This window comes from Oncorhynchus nerka, linkage group LG5 (genome assembly GCF_034236695.1).
Source record: "Oncorhynchus nerka isolate Pitt River linkage group LG5, Oner_Uvic_2.0, whole genome shotgun sequence".
Lineage (NCBI taxonomy): Eukaryota > Metazoa > Chordata > Actinopteri > Salmoniformes > Salmonidae > Oncorhynchus > Oncorhynchus nerka.
The window spans coordinates 12,581,028-12,597,196 of NC_088400.1; the positions used below are offsets into that span (position 1 = coordinate 12,581,028).

The following is a 16,169-nucleotide window of genomic DNA, read 5'->3' on the forward strand; positions in this document are numbered from 1 at the left end:
CTTCGATCACGTGGATTGGGATATGTTCTGCATTGCGTCCAACAACAACATTCACCAATACGCTGATTCCGTGAGCGAGTTCATTAGAAAGTGCATCGGCAATGTTATACCCACAGCAACGATTAAAACATTCCCAAACCAGAAACCGTGGATTGATGGCAGAATTCGCGTGAAACTGAAAGCGCGAACCACTGCTTTTAATCAGGGCAAGGTGTCCGGAAACATGACCGAATACAAACAGTGTAGCTATTCCCTCCGCAAGGCATTCAAACAAGCTAAGCGTCAGTATAGAGACAAAGTAGAGTCTCAATTCAATGGCTCAGACACAAGAGGTATGTGGCAGGGTCTACAGTCAATCACGGATTACAAAAAGAAAACCAGTCCCGTCGCGGACCAGGATGTCTTGCTCCCAGACAGACTAAATAACTGTTTTGCTCGCTTTGAGGTCAATACAGTGCCACTGACACGGCCCGCTACCAAATCCTGCGGACTCTCCTTCACTGCAGCCGATGTGAGTAAAACATTTAGACGTGTTAACCCTCGCAAGGCTGCAGGCCCAGACTGCATCCCCCGCCGCGTCCTCAGAGCATACGCAGACCAGCTTGCTGGTGTGTGTACGGACATTTTCAATCAATCCTTATCCCAGTCTGCTGTTCCCACATGCTTCAAGAGGGCCACCATTGTTCCTGTTCCCAAGAAAGCTAAGGTAACTGAGCTAAACGACTACCGCCCTGTAGCACTCACTTCCGTCATCACGACGTGCTTGGAGAGACTAGTTAAGGACTATATCACCTCCACCCTACATGACACCCTAGACCCACTCCAATTTGCTTACCGCCCCAATAGGTCCACAGACGACGCAATCGCAACCACACTGCACACTGCCCTAACCCATCTGGACAAGAGGAATACCTATGTGATAATGCTGTTCATCGACTACAGCTCAGCATTTAACACCATAGTACCCTCCAAACTCGTCATCAAGCTCGAGACCCTGGGTCTCGACCCCGCCCTGTGCAACTGGGTGATGAGGGTAGGTAACAACATCTCCACCCCGCTGATCCTCAACACTGGGGCCCACAAGGGTACGTTCTGAGCCCTCTCCTGTACTCCCTGTTCACCCACGACTGCGTGGCCATGCACGCCTCCAACTCAATCATCAAGTTTGCGGACGACACCACAGTAGTAGGCTTAATTGCCAACAACGACGAGACAGCCTACAGGGAGGTTGAAGAAATTCGGCTTGTCACCAAAAGCACCACAAACTTCTACAGATGCACAATCGAGAGCATCCAGAGGGTAGTGAGGTCTGCACAACGCATCTTCGGGGGCGAACTACCTGCCCTCCAGGACACCTACACCACCCAATGTCACAGGAAGGCCATAAAGATCATCAAGGACAACAACCACCCGAGCCACTGCCTGTTCACCCCGCTGTCATCCAGACGGCGAGGTCAGCACAGGTGCATCAAAACAGGGACCGAGAGACTGAAAAACAGCTTCTATCTCAAGGCCAACAAACTGATAAAACAGCCACCACCAACATTGAGTGGCTGCTGCCAACATACTGACTCAACTCCAGCCACTTTAATAATGGAAATTGATGGAAATGTATGTAAAAAATGTATCACTAGCCACTTTAAAACATTGCCACTTAATTTAATGTTTACATTACATCTCATATGTATACGTATATACTGTACTCTATATCATATACTGCATCTTGCCATCTTTATGTAATACATGTATCACTAGCCACTTTAAACAATGCCACTTTATGTTTACATACCCTACATTACTCATCTCATATGTATATACTGTACTCTATACCATCTACTGCATCTTGCCTTTGCCGTTCTGTACCATCACTCATTCATATATCTTTATGTACATATTCTTTATCCCTTTACACTTGTATGTATAAGGTAGTAGTTGTGGAATTGTTAGGTTAGTTTACTCGTTGGTTATTACTGCATTGTCGGAACTAGAAGCACAAGCATTTCGCTACACTGGCATTAACATCTGCTAACCATGTGTATGTGACAAATAAAAATGTATTTGATTTGATGTGGTTATTTATGTCCATCACCATATACCATGTCAATGTGGTTATTTATGTCCATCACCATATACCATGTCAATGTGGTTATTTATGTCCATCACCATATACCGCGTCAACGTGATTATTTATGTCCATCACCATATACCATGTCAATGTGGTTATTTATGTCCATCACCATATACCATGTCAATGTGGTTATTTTTGTCCATCACCATATACCATGTCAATGTGGTTATTTATGTCCATCACCATATACCATGTCAATGTGGTTATTTATGTCCATCACCATATACCATGTCAACGTGGTTATTTATGTCCATCACCATATACCATGTCAATGTGGTTATTTATGTCCATCACCATATACCATGTCAATGTGGTTATTTATGACCATCACCATATACCATGTCAATGTGGTTATTTATGTCCATCACCATATACCATGTCAACGTGGTTATTTATGTCCATCACCATATACCATGTCAATGTGGTTATTTATGTCCATCACCATATACCATGTCAATGTGGTTATTTATGTCCATCACCATATACCATGTCAATGTGGTTATTTATGTCCATCACCATATACCATGTCAACGTGGTTATTTATGTCCATCACCATATACCATGTCAATGTGGTTATTTTTGTCCATCACCATATACCGCGTCAACGTGGTTACACGTGGGCAGTCAGGCCAAGCAGGTCTAATGATTGTGTAAAGGCTGGGTGACCTTCTGTCCAGGAAATTAATGTGATCTTAGCTGTCATTTAAAGGTTAGCCCTAAAACCCTGGAACTCTTTCTCTATCGCTGAGTGTTCTCTTCTCTATTGATTGACCGTTGCCACGGACACCGCTAGACTTAAGTGGTTATATTATAGCACTGCTGCCTAGGCTACGATCACCGTGTCCACAGGGTACAGAAACATCACAATAACGCCTCCATTGGGTTTATTGTTGTATTTACCCCCCCCCCCCCACCACCGTTTGTACAAAACGTTCTCTCCTCATGTTGCTTCATCAGGTTTTTATTCTTCTATTAATGTACTTGTAGAAACACCAAAGCTTTAGGACACAATACAAAAGACGTGTACTTCACGGATCACTGCCTGTGAACAAAAGACGTGTACTTCACGGATCACTGCCTGTGAACAAGACGTGTACTTCACGGATCACTGCCTGTGAACAAAAGACGTGTACTTCACGGATCACTGCCTGTGAACAAAAGACGTGTACTTCACGGATCACTGCCAAACTGGTTGATGAACTGCGTCGTGTGCTACATCCAAACTGGTTGATGAACTGCGTCGTGTGCTACATCCAAACTGGTTGATGAACTGCGTCGTGTGCTACATCCAAGCTGGTTGATGAACTGCGTCGTGTGCTACACCCAAGCTGCAGCAGTAACTTGTCTTAATTCATTCTCTTCTTCTTCTCATGTTTGTGTTTAACAAAGTGAGAAAGCCCATCGTTTTGATAATGCCATCACGACTTTCAAGGATGTGGTTTGGTAACAAGCCATGATGGGGAGGAGAGAAAGAAAGAAAGAACGACAGAATGAAAGAAAGAGAGAAAGAAAGAACGACAGAATGAAAGAAAGAGAGAAAGAAAGAACGACAGAATGAAAGAGAGAAAGAAAGAACGACAGAATGAAAGAACGACAGAATGAAAGAGAGAAAGAAAGAAAGAACGACAGAATGAAAGAAAGAGAAAGAAAGAATGACAGAATGAAAGAAAGAGAGAAAGAAAGAATGACAGAATGAAAGAAAGAAAGAAAGAACGACAGAATGAAAGAGAGAGAGAAAGAAAGAAAGAAAGAAAGAAAGAAAGAGAGAAAGAAAGAAAGAACGACAGAATGAAAGAAAGAAAGAAAGAAAGAACGACAATGAAAGAAAGAGAAAGAAAGAACGACAGAATGAAAGAAAGAGAGAAAGAAAGAACGACAGATTGAAAGAAAGAAAGAAAGAACGACAGAATGAAAGAGAGAGAGAAAGAAAGAACGACAGAATGAAAGAAAGAAAGAAAGAAAGAACGACAGAATGAAAGAGAGAAAGAAAGAATGACAGAATGAAAGAAAGAACGACAGAATGAAAGAGAGAGAGAAAGAAAGAACGACAGAAAGAGAGAAAGAAAGAAAGAAAGAACGACAGGATGAAAGAAAGAGAGAAAGAAAGAACGACAGAAAGAAAGAGAAGAAAAATATGAAAGGGAGCTTGGAAGATAAAAATAATGTAGATCACAAAAGTCTTGTCTCGTCTCTTCCGGGCATGGAGGCGCTCTGAATGGGATTGGAGGAAGGGAGGGAGGAATGCTGAAGTGGAGGGGTTTCTTCACACAGACTTGGGTTACTGTGTTTCTCCCACAATAACCACATGAAAGGCTGTAATTTAAATCAGAGCTGTTCTGTTAGACACATCTGCATAACAGTTACACTGGTGTATATATTTACTGTTGTGCTACGGAAAGATGTTCAGCAACTATTATTCATCTGTCCTGAAAAGCCTTGGCTACATCCCAAATGGCACCCTATTCCCAACCTGTGCACCACTTTGGACAGGGCCCATAGGGAACAGGCTACCATTTGGTACACAGGACATATGTTTGTTTTTGGGGATATTTCCCCTGCCTGCGTTACAAAGAAATAAGTTATTCCCTTTAATTAGCTATGTATATACAAATTATGGATTAGGATTTATTGACACTAACTGTGAGTTTCATGAACTGAAAGATAAACGGAAATGTGGATTTCTGTAATATACGTTTTTATTGGTACACCTCCAAAGTTTCCAGCCTGTTCTTAGCATCCCTCTGGTTAGACCCAATCAGTCTCCCACAGTCTGAAAGCTTTAAACTAACGAGACGGGATAGACACTGCGCCATGGGGTGCTGCATATTTCACATCTGACTCATACACCCATGTATGTGTTGCTAGTTATGCCCAATCTGTGTCTAGAAATCTTTTTGGGAAAGGTGAACATGAAATGTTTGAAAATCTTTTTGCTTTTTTTCCACCCTCTCTTCTCTGATTGTGGACATATTTGTTGAGACTCTGTAGAACTCAATGTAGCACACATTCTACACATTATTCATGTTTCTTTGATGTTGTTGTGTTGACTAAAAGCATCCTGAGGCACAGACTGTTCAAGCTTTTCCTTTTCCTCTTCATGATGTTTTCTTTTGTCCGCTTTGAGAATATAAAGCAGAACCGTAGGCCAATATTTGAAGAAACTCTTGAAAACTGTCCATAAGTTATATAAGGAGCTTCATTTAACAAATTTATTTTCATTGAATTCTACCTCAAGTCATAGGTTAGTCTGAATCCAGCAACAGTGATACATAATATCTAGATTTAAATAAAACATATCTCAGCTGGAACCAAACTAACCCACTCTACATGTTTCTGTTTCCAGAGAGCAGATATAGCTGTGGCACCTCTCACCATAACCCTGGTTCGTGAGGAAGTGATCGACTTCTCCAAGCCCTTCATGTCTCTGGGCATCTCCATTATGATCAAGAAGCCCCAGAAGTCTAAACCTGGTGTCTTCTCCTTCCTGGACCCGCTGGCCTATGAGATATGGATGTGTATCGTGTTCGCCTACATCGGTGTGAGTGTGGTCCTGTTCCTGGTCAGCCGCTTTAGCCCCTATGAGTGGAACCTGGATGAACAGGATGAGACCAAAGACCCCCAGACACCTCCAGATCCTCCCAACGACTTTGGCATCTTCAACTCTCTGTGGTTCTCTCTGGGAGCCTTCATGCAGCAAGGATGTGAGATATCACCCAGGTAGGAAACGATCTGATCTAGAAATAAAACGGGCACATAGGTCTGACCTCAAAATGCAATGTGGTAGAAATACACTATCAGCTCTCACATCATCATTAAACATTCATCCATGCTTCTCAAACGTCAAATTTCAAAGTTCTTCCAAACGTCAATTACTTTCCCCTGGATTCGAACATGTTTTGAATCAGATGCTTACACCCATCTGTCATCCCCGTCCACAACACCGTAGCAAAACCGCAACCTACTTGAAAGTAACAGCACCCACTGTTGCCCCTAGTGTCCGGTTTCTACTTCATCTCCCAACATCCTCAGACTTGTATCACAGTTGACCTGGATGGAAATGCCATGGTGTTGATCTAATGTAAAAAATATCATGGGGTGAATCTCATGTAAAAATACCATGGGGTGAATCTCATGTTAAAATACCATGGGGTGAATCTCATGTTAAAATACCATGGGGTGAATCTAATGTAAAAATACCATGGGGTGAATCTCATGTAAAAATACCATGGGGTGAATCTAATGTAAAAATACCATGGGGTGAATCTCATGTAAAAATACCATGGGGTGAATCTCATGTAAAAAAATACCATGGGGTGAATCTCATGTAAAAATACCATGGGGTGAATCTCATGTAAAAATACCATGGGGTGAATCTCATGTAAAAATACCATGGGGTGAATCTCATGTAAAAATACCATGGGGTTGATCTAATGTTAAAATATCATGGGGTTGATCTAATGTAAAAATACCATGGGGTGAATCTCATGTTAAAATACCATGGGGTGAATCTCATGTAAAAATACCATGGGGTGAATCTCATGTAAAAATACCATGGGGTGAATCTCATGTAAAAATACCATGGGGTGAATCTCATGTAAAAATACCATGGGGTGAATCTCATGTAAAAATACCATGGGGTTGATCTAATGTTAAAATATCATGGGGTGAATCTCATGTAAAAACACCATGGGGTGAATCTCATGTAAAACTACCATGGGGTGAATCTCATGTAAAAATACCATGGGGTGAATCTCATGTAAAAAATACCATGGGGTGAATCTCATGTAAAAATACCATGGGGTTTATCTAATGTAAAACTACCATGGGGTGAATCTCGTGTAAAAATACCATGGGGTTGATCTAATGTTAGAATATCATGGGGTTGATCTAATGTTAAAATATCATGGGGTTGATCTAATGTTAAAATATCATGGGGTTGATCTAATGTTAAAATATCATGGGGTTGATCTAATGTAAAAATATCATGGGGTTGATCTAATGTTAAAATACAATGTAAATTGGAATCGTGTGCTTCTTCACTTCAATGGAATACAATAGGCCGGTGCTCCAAAATATATCTAATATAGCTGTAATATAGCTCCAATATAGCTCCAATATACAGTGGGGCAAAAAAGTATTTCGTCAGCCACCAATTGTGCAAGTTCTCCTACTTAAAAAGATGAGAGAGGCCTGTAATTTTCATCATAGGTACACTTCAACTATGACAGACAAAATGAGAAAAGAAATCCAGAAAATCACATTGTAGGATTTTTAATGAATTTATTTGCAAATTATGGTGGAAAATAAGTATTTGGTCAATAACAAAAGTTTCTCAATACATTGTTATATACCCTTTGTTGGCAATGACAGAGGTCAAACTTTTTCTGTAGGTCTTCTCTAGGGTTCACACACTGTTGCTGGTATTTTGGCCCATTCCTCCATGCAGATCTCCTCTAGAACAGTGATGTTTTGGGGCTGTTGCTGGGCAACACAGACTTTCAACTCCCTCCAAAGATTTTCTATGGGGTTGCGATCTGGAGACTGGCTAGGCCACTCCAGGACCTTGAAATGCTTCTTACGAAGCCACTCCTTCGTTGCCCGGGCGGTGTGTTTGGGATCATTGTCATGCTGAAAGACCCAGCCACGTTTCATCTTCAATGCCCTTGCTGATGACAGTAGGTATGGTGTTCTTTGGATGCAACTCAGAATTCTTTGTCCTCCAAACACGACGAGTTCAGTTTTTACCAAAAAGTTCTATTTTGGTTTCATCTGACCATATGACATCCTCCCAATCTTCTTCTGGATCATCCAAATGCTCTCTAGCAAACTTCAGACGGGCCTGGACATGTACTGGCTTAAGCAGGGGGACACGTCTGGCACTGCAGGATTGGAGTCCCTGGCGGCGTAGTGTGTTACTGATGGTAGGCTTTGTTACTTTGGTCCCAGCTCTCTGCAGGTCATTCACTAGGTCCCCCCGTGTGGTTCTGGGATTTTTGCTCACCGTTCTTGTGATCATTTTGACCCCACGGGGTGAGATCTTGCGTGGAGCCCCAGATCGAGGGAGATTATCAGTGGTCTTGTATGTCTTCCATTTCCTAATAATTGCTCTCACAGTTGATTTCTTCAAACCAAGCTGCTTACCTATTGCAGAATCAGTCTTCCCAGCCTGGTGCAGGTCTATAATTTTCTTTCTGGTGTCCTTTGACAGCTCTTTGGTCTTGGCCATAGTGGAGTTTGGAGTGTGACTGTTTGAGGTTGTGGACAGCTGTCTTTTATACTGATAACAAGTTCAAACAGGTGCCATTAATACAGGTAATGAGTGGAGGACAGAGAAGCCACTTAAAGAAGAAGTTACAGGTCTGTGAGAGCCAGAAATCTTGCTTGTTTGTAGGTGACCAAATAATTACTTTCCACCATAATTTGCAAATTAATTCATAATAAATGTGATTTTCTGGACTTTTTTTTCGAATTTTGTCTGTTATAGTTGAAGTGTACCTATGATGAAAATTACAGGCCTCTCTCATCTTTTTAAGTGGGAGAACTTACACAATTGGTGGCTGACTAAATACTTTTTTGCCCCACTGTAGCTGTAAAATATATATCCAATATAGCTCTAATATAGCTCTAATATAGCTCCAATATAGCTCTAAAATAGCTCAAATATAGCTGTAAAAAATATATCTAATATAGCTCTAATATAGCTCCAATATAGCTCTAATATAGCTCCAATATAGTTCTAATATAGCTCTAATATAGCTCCAATATAGCTCCAATATAGTTCTAATATAGCTCTAATATAGCTCCAATATAGCTCCAATATAGCTCTAAATTAGCTTTAGTATAGCTCCAATATAGCTCCAATATAGCTGTAATTTTGCTCTAATATAGCTCCAATTTGGCTCCAATATGGCTGTAATATAGCTCCAATATAGCTCTAATATAGCTCTAAAATAGCTGTAATATAGCTCCAATATAGCTCTAATATATATCTGTAAAATAGCTCCAATATAGCTCCAATTTAGCTCTGATATAGCTGTAATATAGCTCCGATATAGCTCCAATATAGCTCTAAAATAGCTGTAAAATATATCTCCAATATAGCTGTAATTTTGCTCTAATATAGCTCTAATATAGCTCCAATATAGCTCTAAAATAGCTCTAATATAGCTCCAATATAGCTGTAATATAGCTCTAATATAGCTCCAATATAGCTGTAATATAGCTCTAATATAGCTCCAATATAGCTCTAAAATAGCTGTAATATAGCTCCAATATTACATTTACATTTACATTTAAGTCATTTAGCAGACGCTGTAATATAGCTCTAATATAGCTCCAATATAGCTCTAAAATAGCTGTAATATAGCTCCAATATAGCTCTAATATATATATCTGTAAAATAGGGTGTGTGTGTTGGGGAAGGGGGGTATGACTGGGAGTAGAGTCCGAGGGGGTTCGAGGGTGTGTGTTTTGGGGGAGGGGGGTGACTGGGAGTAGAGTCTGAGGGGGGTCGAGGGTGTGTGTGTTGGGGGAGGGAATATACTATTAGAATATACTGACTCAGCTTTAGGTTTTTCTAGCCAGGCTAACCAAGGTTTTTATGGGCTCACGGACGATGTTCCAGTGAGCTGAGTCTGTAGCTTTAGTTGCAGTGGTGCATCACCTGTAATGTATTTTCTGTCATTATCTCCTACTATATGGAATGGACAGACACCAGCTGGGTTTACAAGCTCTGGTAATGGCACCTCTCTCTAATGTGTTGTTAATGCTCTCTCTCTCCCCCATCTCCCTCTCTCTGTTTCCTCCTCCCCTCTCTCTCTCCATCTCTCTTTGTTTCATCCTACACCCTGTCTCTCTCCCCCTCTCCCCCTCTCTCTCTCTCCCATCCCCTCCCTCTATCTCTCTCTCTGTCTCTCTCTCTCTCCCACCCCCTCTCTGTCTCTCTCTCTCTCCCACCCCCCTCTCTGTCTCTATCTCTCTCTGTCTCTATCTCTCTCTCTGTCTCTATCTCTCTCTGTCTCTCTCTCTCTCTCTGTCTCTCGCTCTCTCTCTGTCTCACTCTCTCTCTCTCTGTCTCTCTCTCTCTCTCTCAGGTCCCTATCAGGGAGAATAGTAGGGGGCGTGTGGTGGTTTTTCACTCTCATCATCATCTCGTCCTACACGGCCAACCTGGCTGCTTTCCTCACCGTGGAGAGGATGGTGTCCCCCATAGAGAGTGCTGAGGACCTGGCTAAACAGACTGAGATCGCCTACGGAACTCTGGATGCCGGTTCCACCAAGGAGTTCTTCAGGGTGAGTAACGGAACACCGGAATGCTGTTGCTAACAACTGGTCCATCAGCTAGTTGGTACACCGGGTTGATCATCTAGGGAAAGTGGTCATTCAGGGACCAATCCTATCTTCCACTTAAAGTCAAATTTACACTTATTCTCCCATTGACATCAATGCATGACTTAAGTGAAAGTTAGGATTTGACCTTCAGCAATTACTGCTGGTAACTCGGTACAACAGGCTGGTCGGCTAGTTTTTAGTACAAATGGTCAATCGGCAAGTTCTGTGGCAAAAAAAAAAACATTGTAAAAAGAGATTGTTTTGGTCTGATATCATGTGAGTTGATATTGCTATTATGGCTCCATGTCCCCTCAGACAACAAGTCCCTGAAAAGTCTTCAGTACAGCCGTTAACACTGTATCTCTGACAAAAGCCACCCTGTATCTCTATCCAAACCTCCGAACAGGTCACCAGAACTGTCGAGAAAGCAGAGGAGCGCTAGAAGTTCTTCCTGAAACGTTGTGACGTTACTTGAACGGTGAATTTATGCAGCGGCGTTTCGGTTGTGCTGGCCTTGTCCAACCTTGAGACAGTTAGTCTGGTCAGCAGAAAGTCTGATTGCTAATGATGTGCACACACACACACACACACACACACACACACACACACACACACACACACACACACACACACACACACACACTCTGAGGTGATGAAACAGAGGCCTAATCAGAGAGTCCACATCAGCCCTACAGTAACTCAGAGGGGTCAGTTCACCAAACCTAATTAGCTGGCTGTGGCTGCATGGTAAATTGGAGCTGATGAATAATGGGTCTCCAGGCCAAATAGAGAAGAGGAGATGGAAGGAAACCATATGTCCGCTGGCAGAGAGGGACCGACGAGCCAATTAAGTTATAACTTATTAACCAAATTCTCATCCGAGAGTTCATCCATCCCCTTATCAGAGTACATACAATACAACACAGCGCGTTGTGCCAGAGTGGAGGAGCTAGATTACAGTGTACTATAACACATCACTGTGATACTGGAATATATAGCTAAGGAAAACAGTGAAGAGAACGAGTGGGTACTAGAGCAAGTGAATTGAAACAGTATGGACATCTTGCAAGAAGTGGCCACTACATTGTGCCAGTGTGGAGGATTAGGTTAGAACAGGTGCCATCTAGAACCTTTTTTTTGGTTCCAGGTAGAGCCCTTTTAGAATCCATGTAGAGCCGTTTCTACAGAGGGTTCTACCTGGAACCCAAAAGGCTTCTCCTATGGGGAAATCCGAAGAACTTTTTCTCTAACAGTGTGGGGACATTGTTGTGATAATGGGAATATGTTATGATGTAGTCTGTTGAGACAATGAATAGGCAGACAGAGACACAGTGGGTCTACTAAAACCTTATATCTTATTATGAGAAGTGGCAATTAGCAAATGTCTATCTAATGTGTAGGTCAAAAATACCCACACAGCATGACGCCTCCACCACCACGCTTCACCATTGGGATGGTGCCAGGTTTCCACCAGGTTTCCACCAGGTTTCCACCAGGTTTCCGTTTGGCATTGTAGTGGACGGGACGCTTCTTTGTAACAAAATATATATATTATAATAATAAAAACATCCTCTTTTTTGTCTTAATTTATGGTTAGAGTTAGACATAGACAGGTTAACGGTCTATTTCATTCAACTACTCCCAGTCACCCCCTCCCCCAACACACACACCCTCGAACCTCCCTCGGACTCTACTCCCAGTCACCCCCTCCCCCAACACACACACCCTCGAACCTCCCTCGGACTCTACTCCCAGTCACCCCCTCCCCCAACACACACACCCCTCGAACCTCCCTCGGACTCTACTCCCAGTCACCCCCTCGGACTCTACTCCCAGTCACCCCCTCGGACTCTACTCCCAGTCACCCCCCTCGGACTCTACTCCCAGTCACCCCCTCGGACGCTACTCCCAGTCACCCCCTCCCCAACACACACACCCTCGAACCTCCCTCGGACTCTACTCCCAGTCACCCCCTCGGACTCTACTCCCAGTCACCCCCTCGGACTCTACTCCCAGTCACCCCCTCGGACGCTACTCCCAGTCACCCCCTCCCCCAACACACACACCCTCGAACCTCCCTCGGACTCTACTCCCAGTCACCCCCTTGGACTCTACTCCCAGTCACCCCCTCGGACTCTACTCCCAGTCACCCCGCTTGGACTCTACTCCCAGTCACCCCCTCGGACGCTACTCCCAGTCACCCCCTCCCCCAACACACACACCCTCGAACCTCCCTCGGACTCTACTCCCAGTCACCCCCTCGGACTCTACTCCCAGTCACCCCCTCCCCCAACACACACACCCTCGAACCTCCCTCGGACTCTACTCCCAGTCACCCCCTCCCCCAACACACACACACACCTCGAACCTCCCTCGGACGCTACTCCCAGTCACCCTCCTTGGACTCTACTCCCAGTCACCCCCTCGGACTCTACTCCCAGTCACCCCCTCGGACTCTACTCCCAGTCACCCCCTCGGACTCTACTCCCAGTCACCCCCTCGGACTCTACTCCCAGTCACCCCCTTGGACTCTACTCCCAGTCACCCCCCTTGGACTCTACTCCCAGTCACCCCCTCGGACTCTACTCCCACACTGATCTCAACATACCACATGAACAACATCTGTTTGATATGCAGAACACTGGACACAGCCAGGGACTAACATAGAGAATGAATACTGTTTACTGTTACACACACAATTACTGAGGCCTGTCGGGGAGTTCCAGACAGATTTCACGTATTCCATATAATGAGTGTCCTAGTTCCAATCCGAGCCTTCAGAGTACACATGACGTGTGTAGCGTTGTTCCACGGGACTTTAATTAAAACTTGGAGAGAGAGAGGCACTGACAAGGGGAAAAACACTGATTAATGGGCTCAAGTTGTGTGTGTGTGCCAATGTGTGTGTGCATAAGTGTGTGCGCATGTGCGTACGTGTGTGTGCGTGCGTGTGTGTGTGCGTGCGTGGACACGTTTTCACTCCCACTTGTATGCATCCAAAGTTCTCTCCCTGATATTGTTTGCTGATGATACAAGTGTGTTTTTAGTGTCACAGAGATCTCAATGACTAATGTTAATGATGAACTGTGTAATATCACAAAGTGGTTTAAAATCAACAAAATGTCACTGAATCTTAACAACTATTTTTTAATTATCTAGTCCAAAGAGCAGAGAATTCAATCCAGACTATTTATCCAGATTATATATGCAGATTATATATCCAGACTCTATCAGGTCCATATTGATAATATTCCTGTTGATTAAGCCTGTACAACACACTTCCTTGATATTTTAATTGATGATGAATTGTCATGGAAACCAAACAAAGACAATGACCTCTAAGATCACCAGAAATACGGGGATACATGTCAAAATGACATGTCTTCTATACAGAAGCACTGGGTCTCGACCCCGCCCTGTGCAACTGGGTACTGGACTTCCTGACGGGCCGCCCACAGGTGGTGAGGGTAGGCAACAACATCTCCTCCCCGCTGATCCTCAACACGGGGGCCCCACAAGGGTGCGTTCTGAGCCCTCTCCTGTACTCCCTGTTCACCCACGACTGCGTGGCCATGCACGCCTCCAACTCAATCATCAAGTTTGCGGACGACACAACAGTGGTAGGCTTGATTACCAACAACGACGAGACGGCCTACAGGGAGGAGGTGAGGGCCCTCGGAGTGTGGTGTCAGGAAAATAACCTCACACTCAACGTCAACAAAACTAAGGAGATGATTGTGGACTTCAGGAAACAGCAGAGGGAACACCCCCCTATCCACATCGATGGATCAGTAGTGGAGAGGGTAGCAAGTTCCTCGGCATACACATCACAGACAAACTGAATTGGTCCACTCACACTGACAGCGTCGTGAAGAAGGCGCAGCAGCGCCTCTTCAACCTCAGGAGGCTGAAGAAATTCGGCTTGTCACCAAAAGCACTCACAAACTTCTACAGATGCACAATCGAGAGCATCCTGGCGGGCTGTATCACCGCCTGGTACGGTAACTGCTCCGCCCTCAACCGTAAGGCTCTCCAGAGGGTAGTGAGGTCTGCACAACGCATCACCGGGGGCAAACTACCTGCCCTCCAGGACACCTACACCACCCGATGTTACAGGAAGGCCATAAAGATCATCAAGGACATCAACCACCCGAACCACTGCCTGTTCACCCCGCTATCATCCAGAAGGCGAGGTCAGTACAGGTGCATCAAAGCTGGGACCGAGAGACTGAAAACAGCTTCTATCTCAAGGCCATCAGACTGTTAAACAGCAATCACTAACATTGAGTGGCTGCTGCCAACACACTGTCATTGACACTGACCCAACTCCAGCCACTTTAATAATGGGAATTGATGGGAAATGATGTAAATATATCACTAGCCACTTTAAACAATGCTACCTTATATAATGTTACTTACCCTACATTATTCATCTCATATGCATATGTATATACTGTACTCTAGATCATCGACTGCATTCTTATGTCACTAGCCACTTTAACTATGCCACTTTGTTTACTTTGTCTACATACTCATCTCATATGTATATACTGTACTCGATACCATCTACTGTATGCTGCTCTGTACCATCACTCATTCATATATCCTTATGTACATATTCCTTATCCCCTTACACTGTGTATAAGACAGTAGTTTTGGAATTGTTAGTTAGATTACTTGTTGGTTATCACTGCATTGTCGGAACTAGAAGCACAAGCATTTCGCTACACTCGCATTAACATCTGCTAACCATGTGTATGTGACAAATAAAATTTGATTTGATTTTGTCACATGAATAGCATGGGCCAGCACACAACCTACTACACTACTATCAGTCTGTCGTCTGTAGAAACACTCTAGAATAACATGGGCCAGCACACAACCTGCTACACTACTATCAGTCTGTCGTCTACAGAAACACTGTAGAATAACATAGGCCAGCACACAACCTACTACACTACTATCAGTCTGTCGTCTACAGAAACACTGTAGAATACCATGGGCCAGCACACAACCTACTACACTACTATCAGTCTGTCGTCTACAGAAACACTGTAGAATAACATAGGCCAGCACACAACCTACTACACTACTATCAGTCTGTCGTCTACAGAAACACTGTAGAATACCATGGGCCAGCACACAACCTACTACACTACTATCAGTCTGTCGTCTACAGAAACACTGTAGAATAACATAGGCCAGCATACAACCTACTACACTACTATCAGTCTGTCGTCTACAGAAACACTCTAGAATAACATGGGCCAGCACACAACCTACTACACTACTATCAGTCTGTCGTCTGTAGAAACACTCTAGAATAACATGGGCCAGCACACAACCTGCTACACTACTATCAGTCTGTCGTCTGTAGAAACACTCTAGAATAACATGGGCCAGCACACAACCTGCTACACTACTATCAGTCTGTCGTCTACAGAAACACTCTAGAATAACATGGGCCAGCACACAACCTACTACACTACTATCAGTCTGTCGTCTGTAGAAACACTCTAGAATAACATGGGCCAGCACACAACCTGCTACACTACTATCAGTCTGTCGTCTGTAGAAACACTCTAGAATAACATGGGCCAGCACACAACCTGCTACACTACTATCAGTCTGTCGTCTACAGAAACACTCTAGAATAACATGGGCCAGCACACAACCTACTACACTACTATCAGTCTGTCGTCTACAGAAA

At 43.7% G+C, this 16,169-nt stretch overlaps 1 protein-coding gene across 4 annotated transcripts in view; it reads left to right on the forward strand.

The window, feature by feature from the left end:
- The window catches only part of LOC115115922 (glutamate receptor 3-like), a 251,277-nt gene that overhangs the window by 200,528 nt on the left and 34,580 nt on the right, over positions 1 to 16,169 (forward strand). For 3 of the 4 annotated variants that reach the window (XM_065018373.1, XM_065018376.1, XM_065018375.1), the window contains exons 11-12: positions 5,472 to 5,845; positions 10,222 to 10,420. In XM_065018373.1, the coding sequence (XP_064874445.1) occupies positions 5,472 to 5,845; positions 10,222 to 10,420 (573 nt within the window). Of the gene's footprint in view, positions 1 to 5,471; positions 5,846 to 10,221; positions 10,421 to 10,865; positions 12,208 to 16,169 lie in introns of those variants that run through there. The other variant, XM_065018374.1, reaches the window with a different exon arrangement.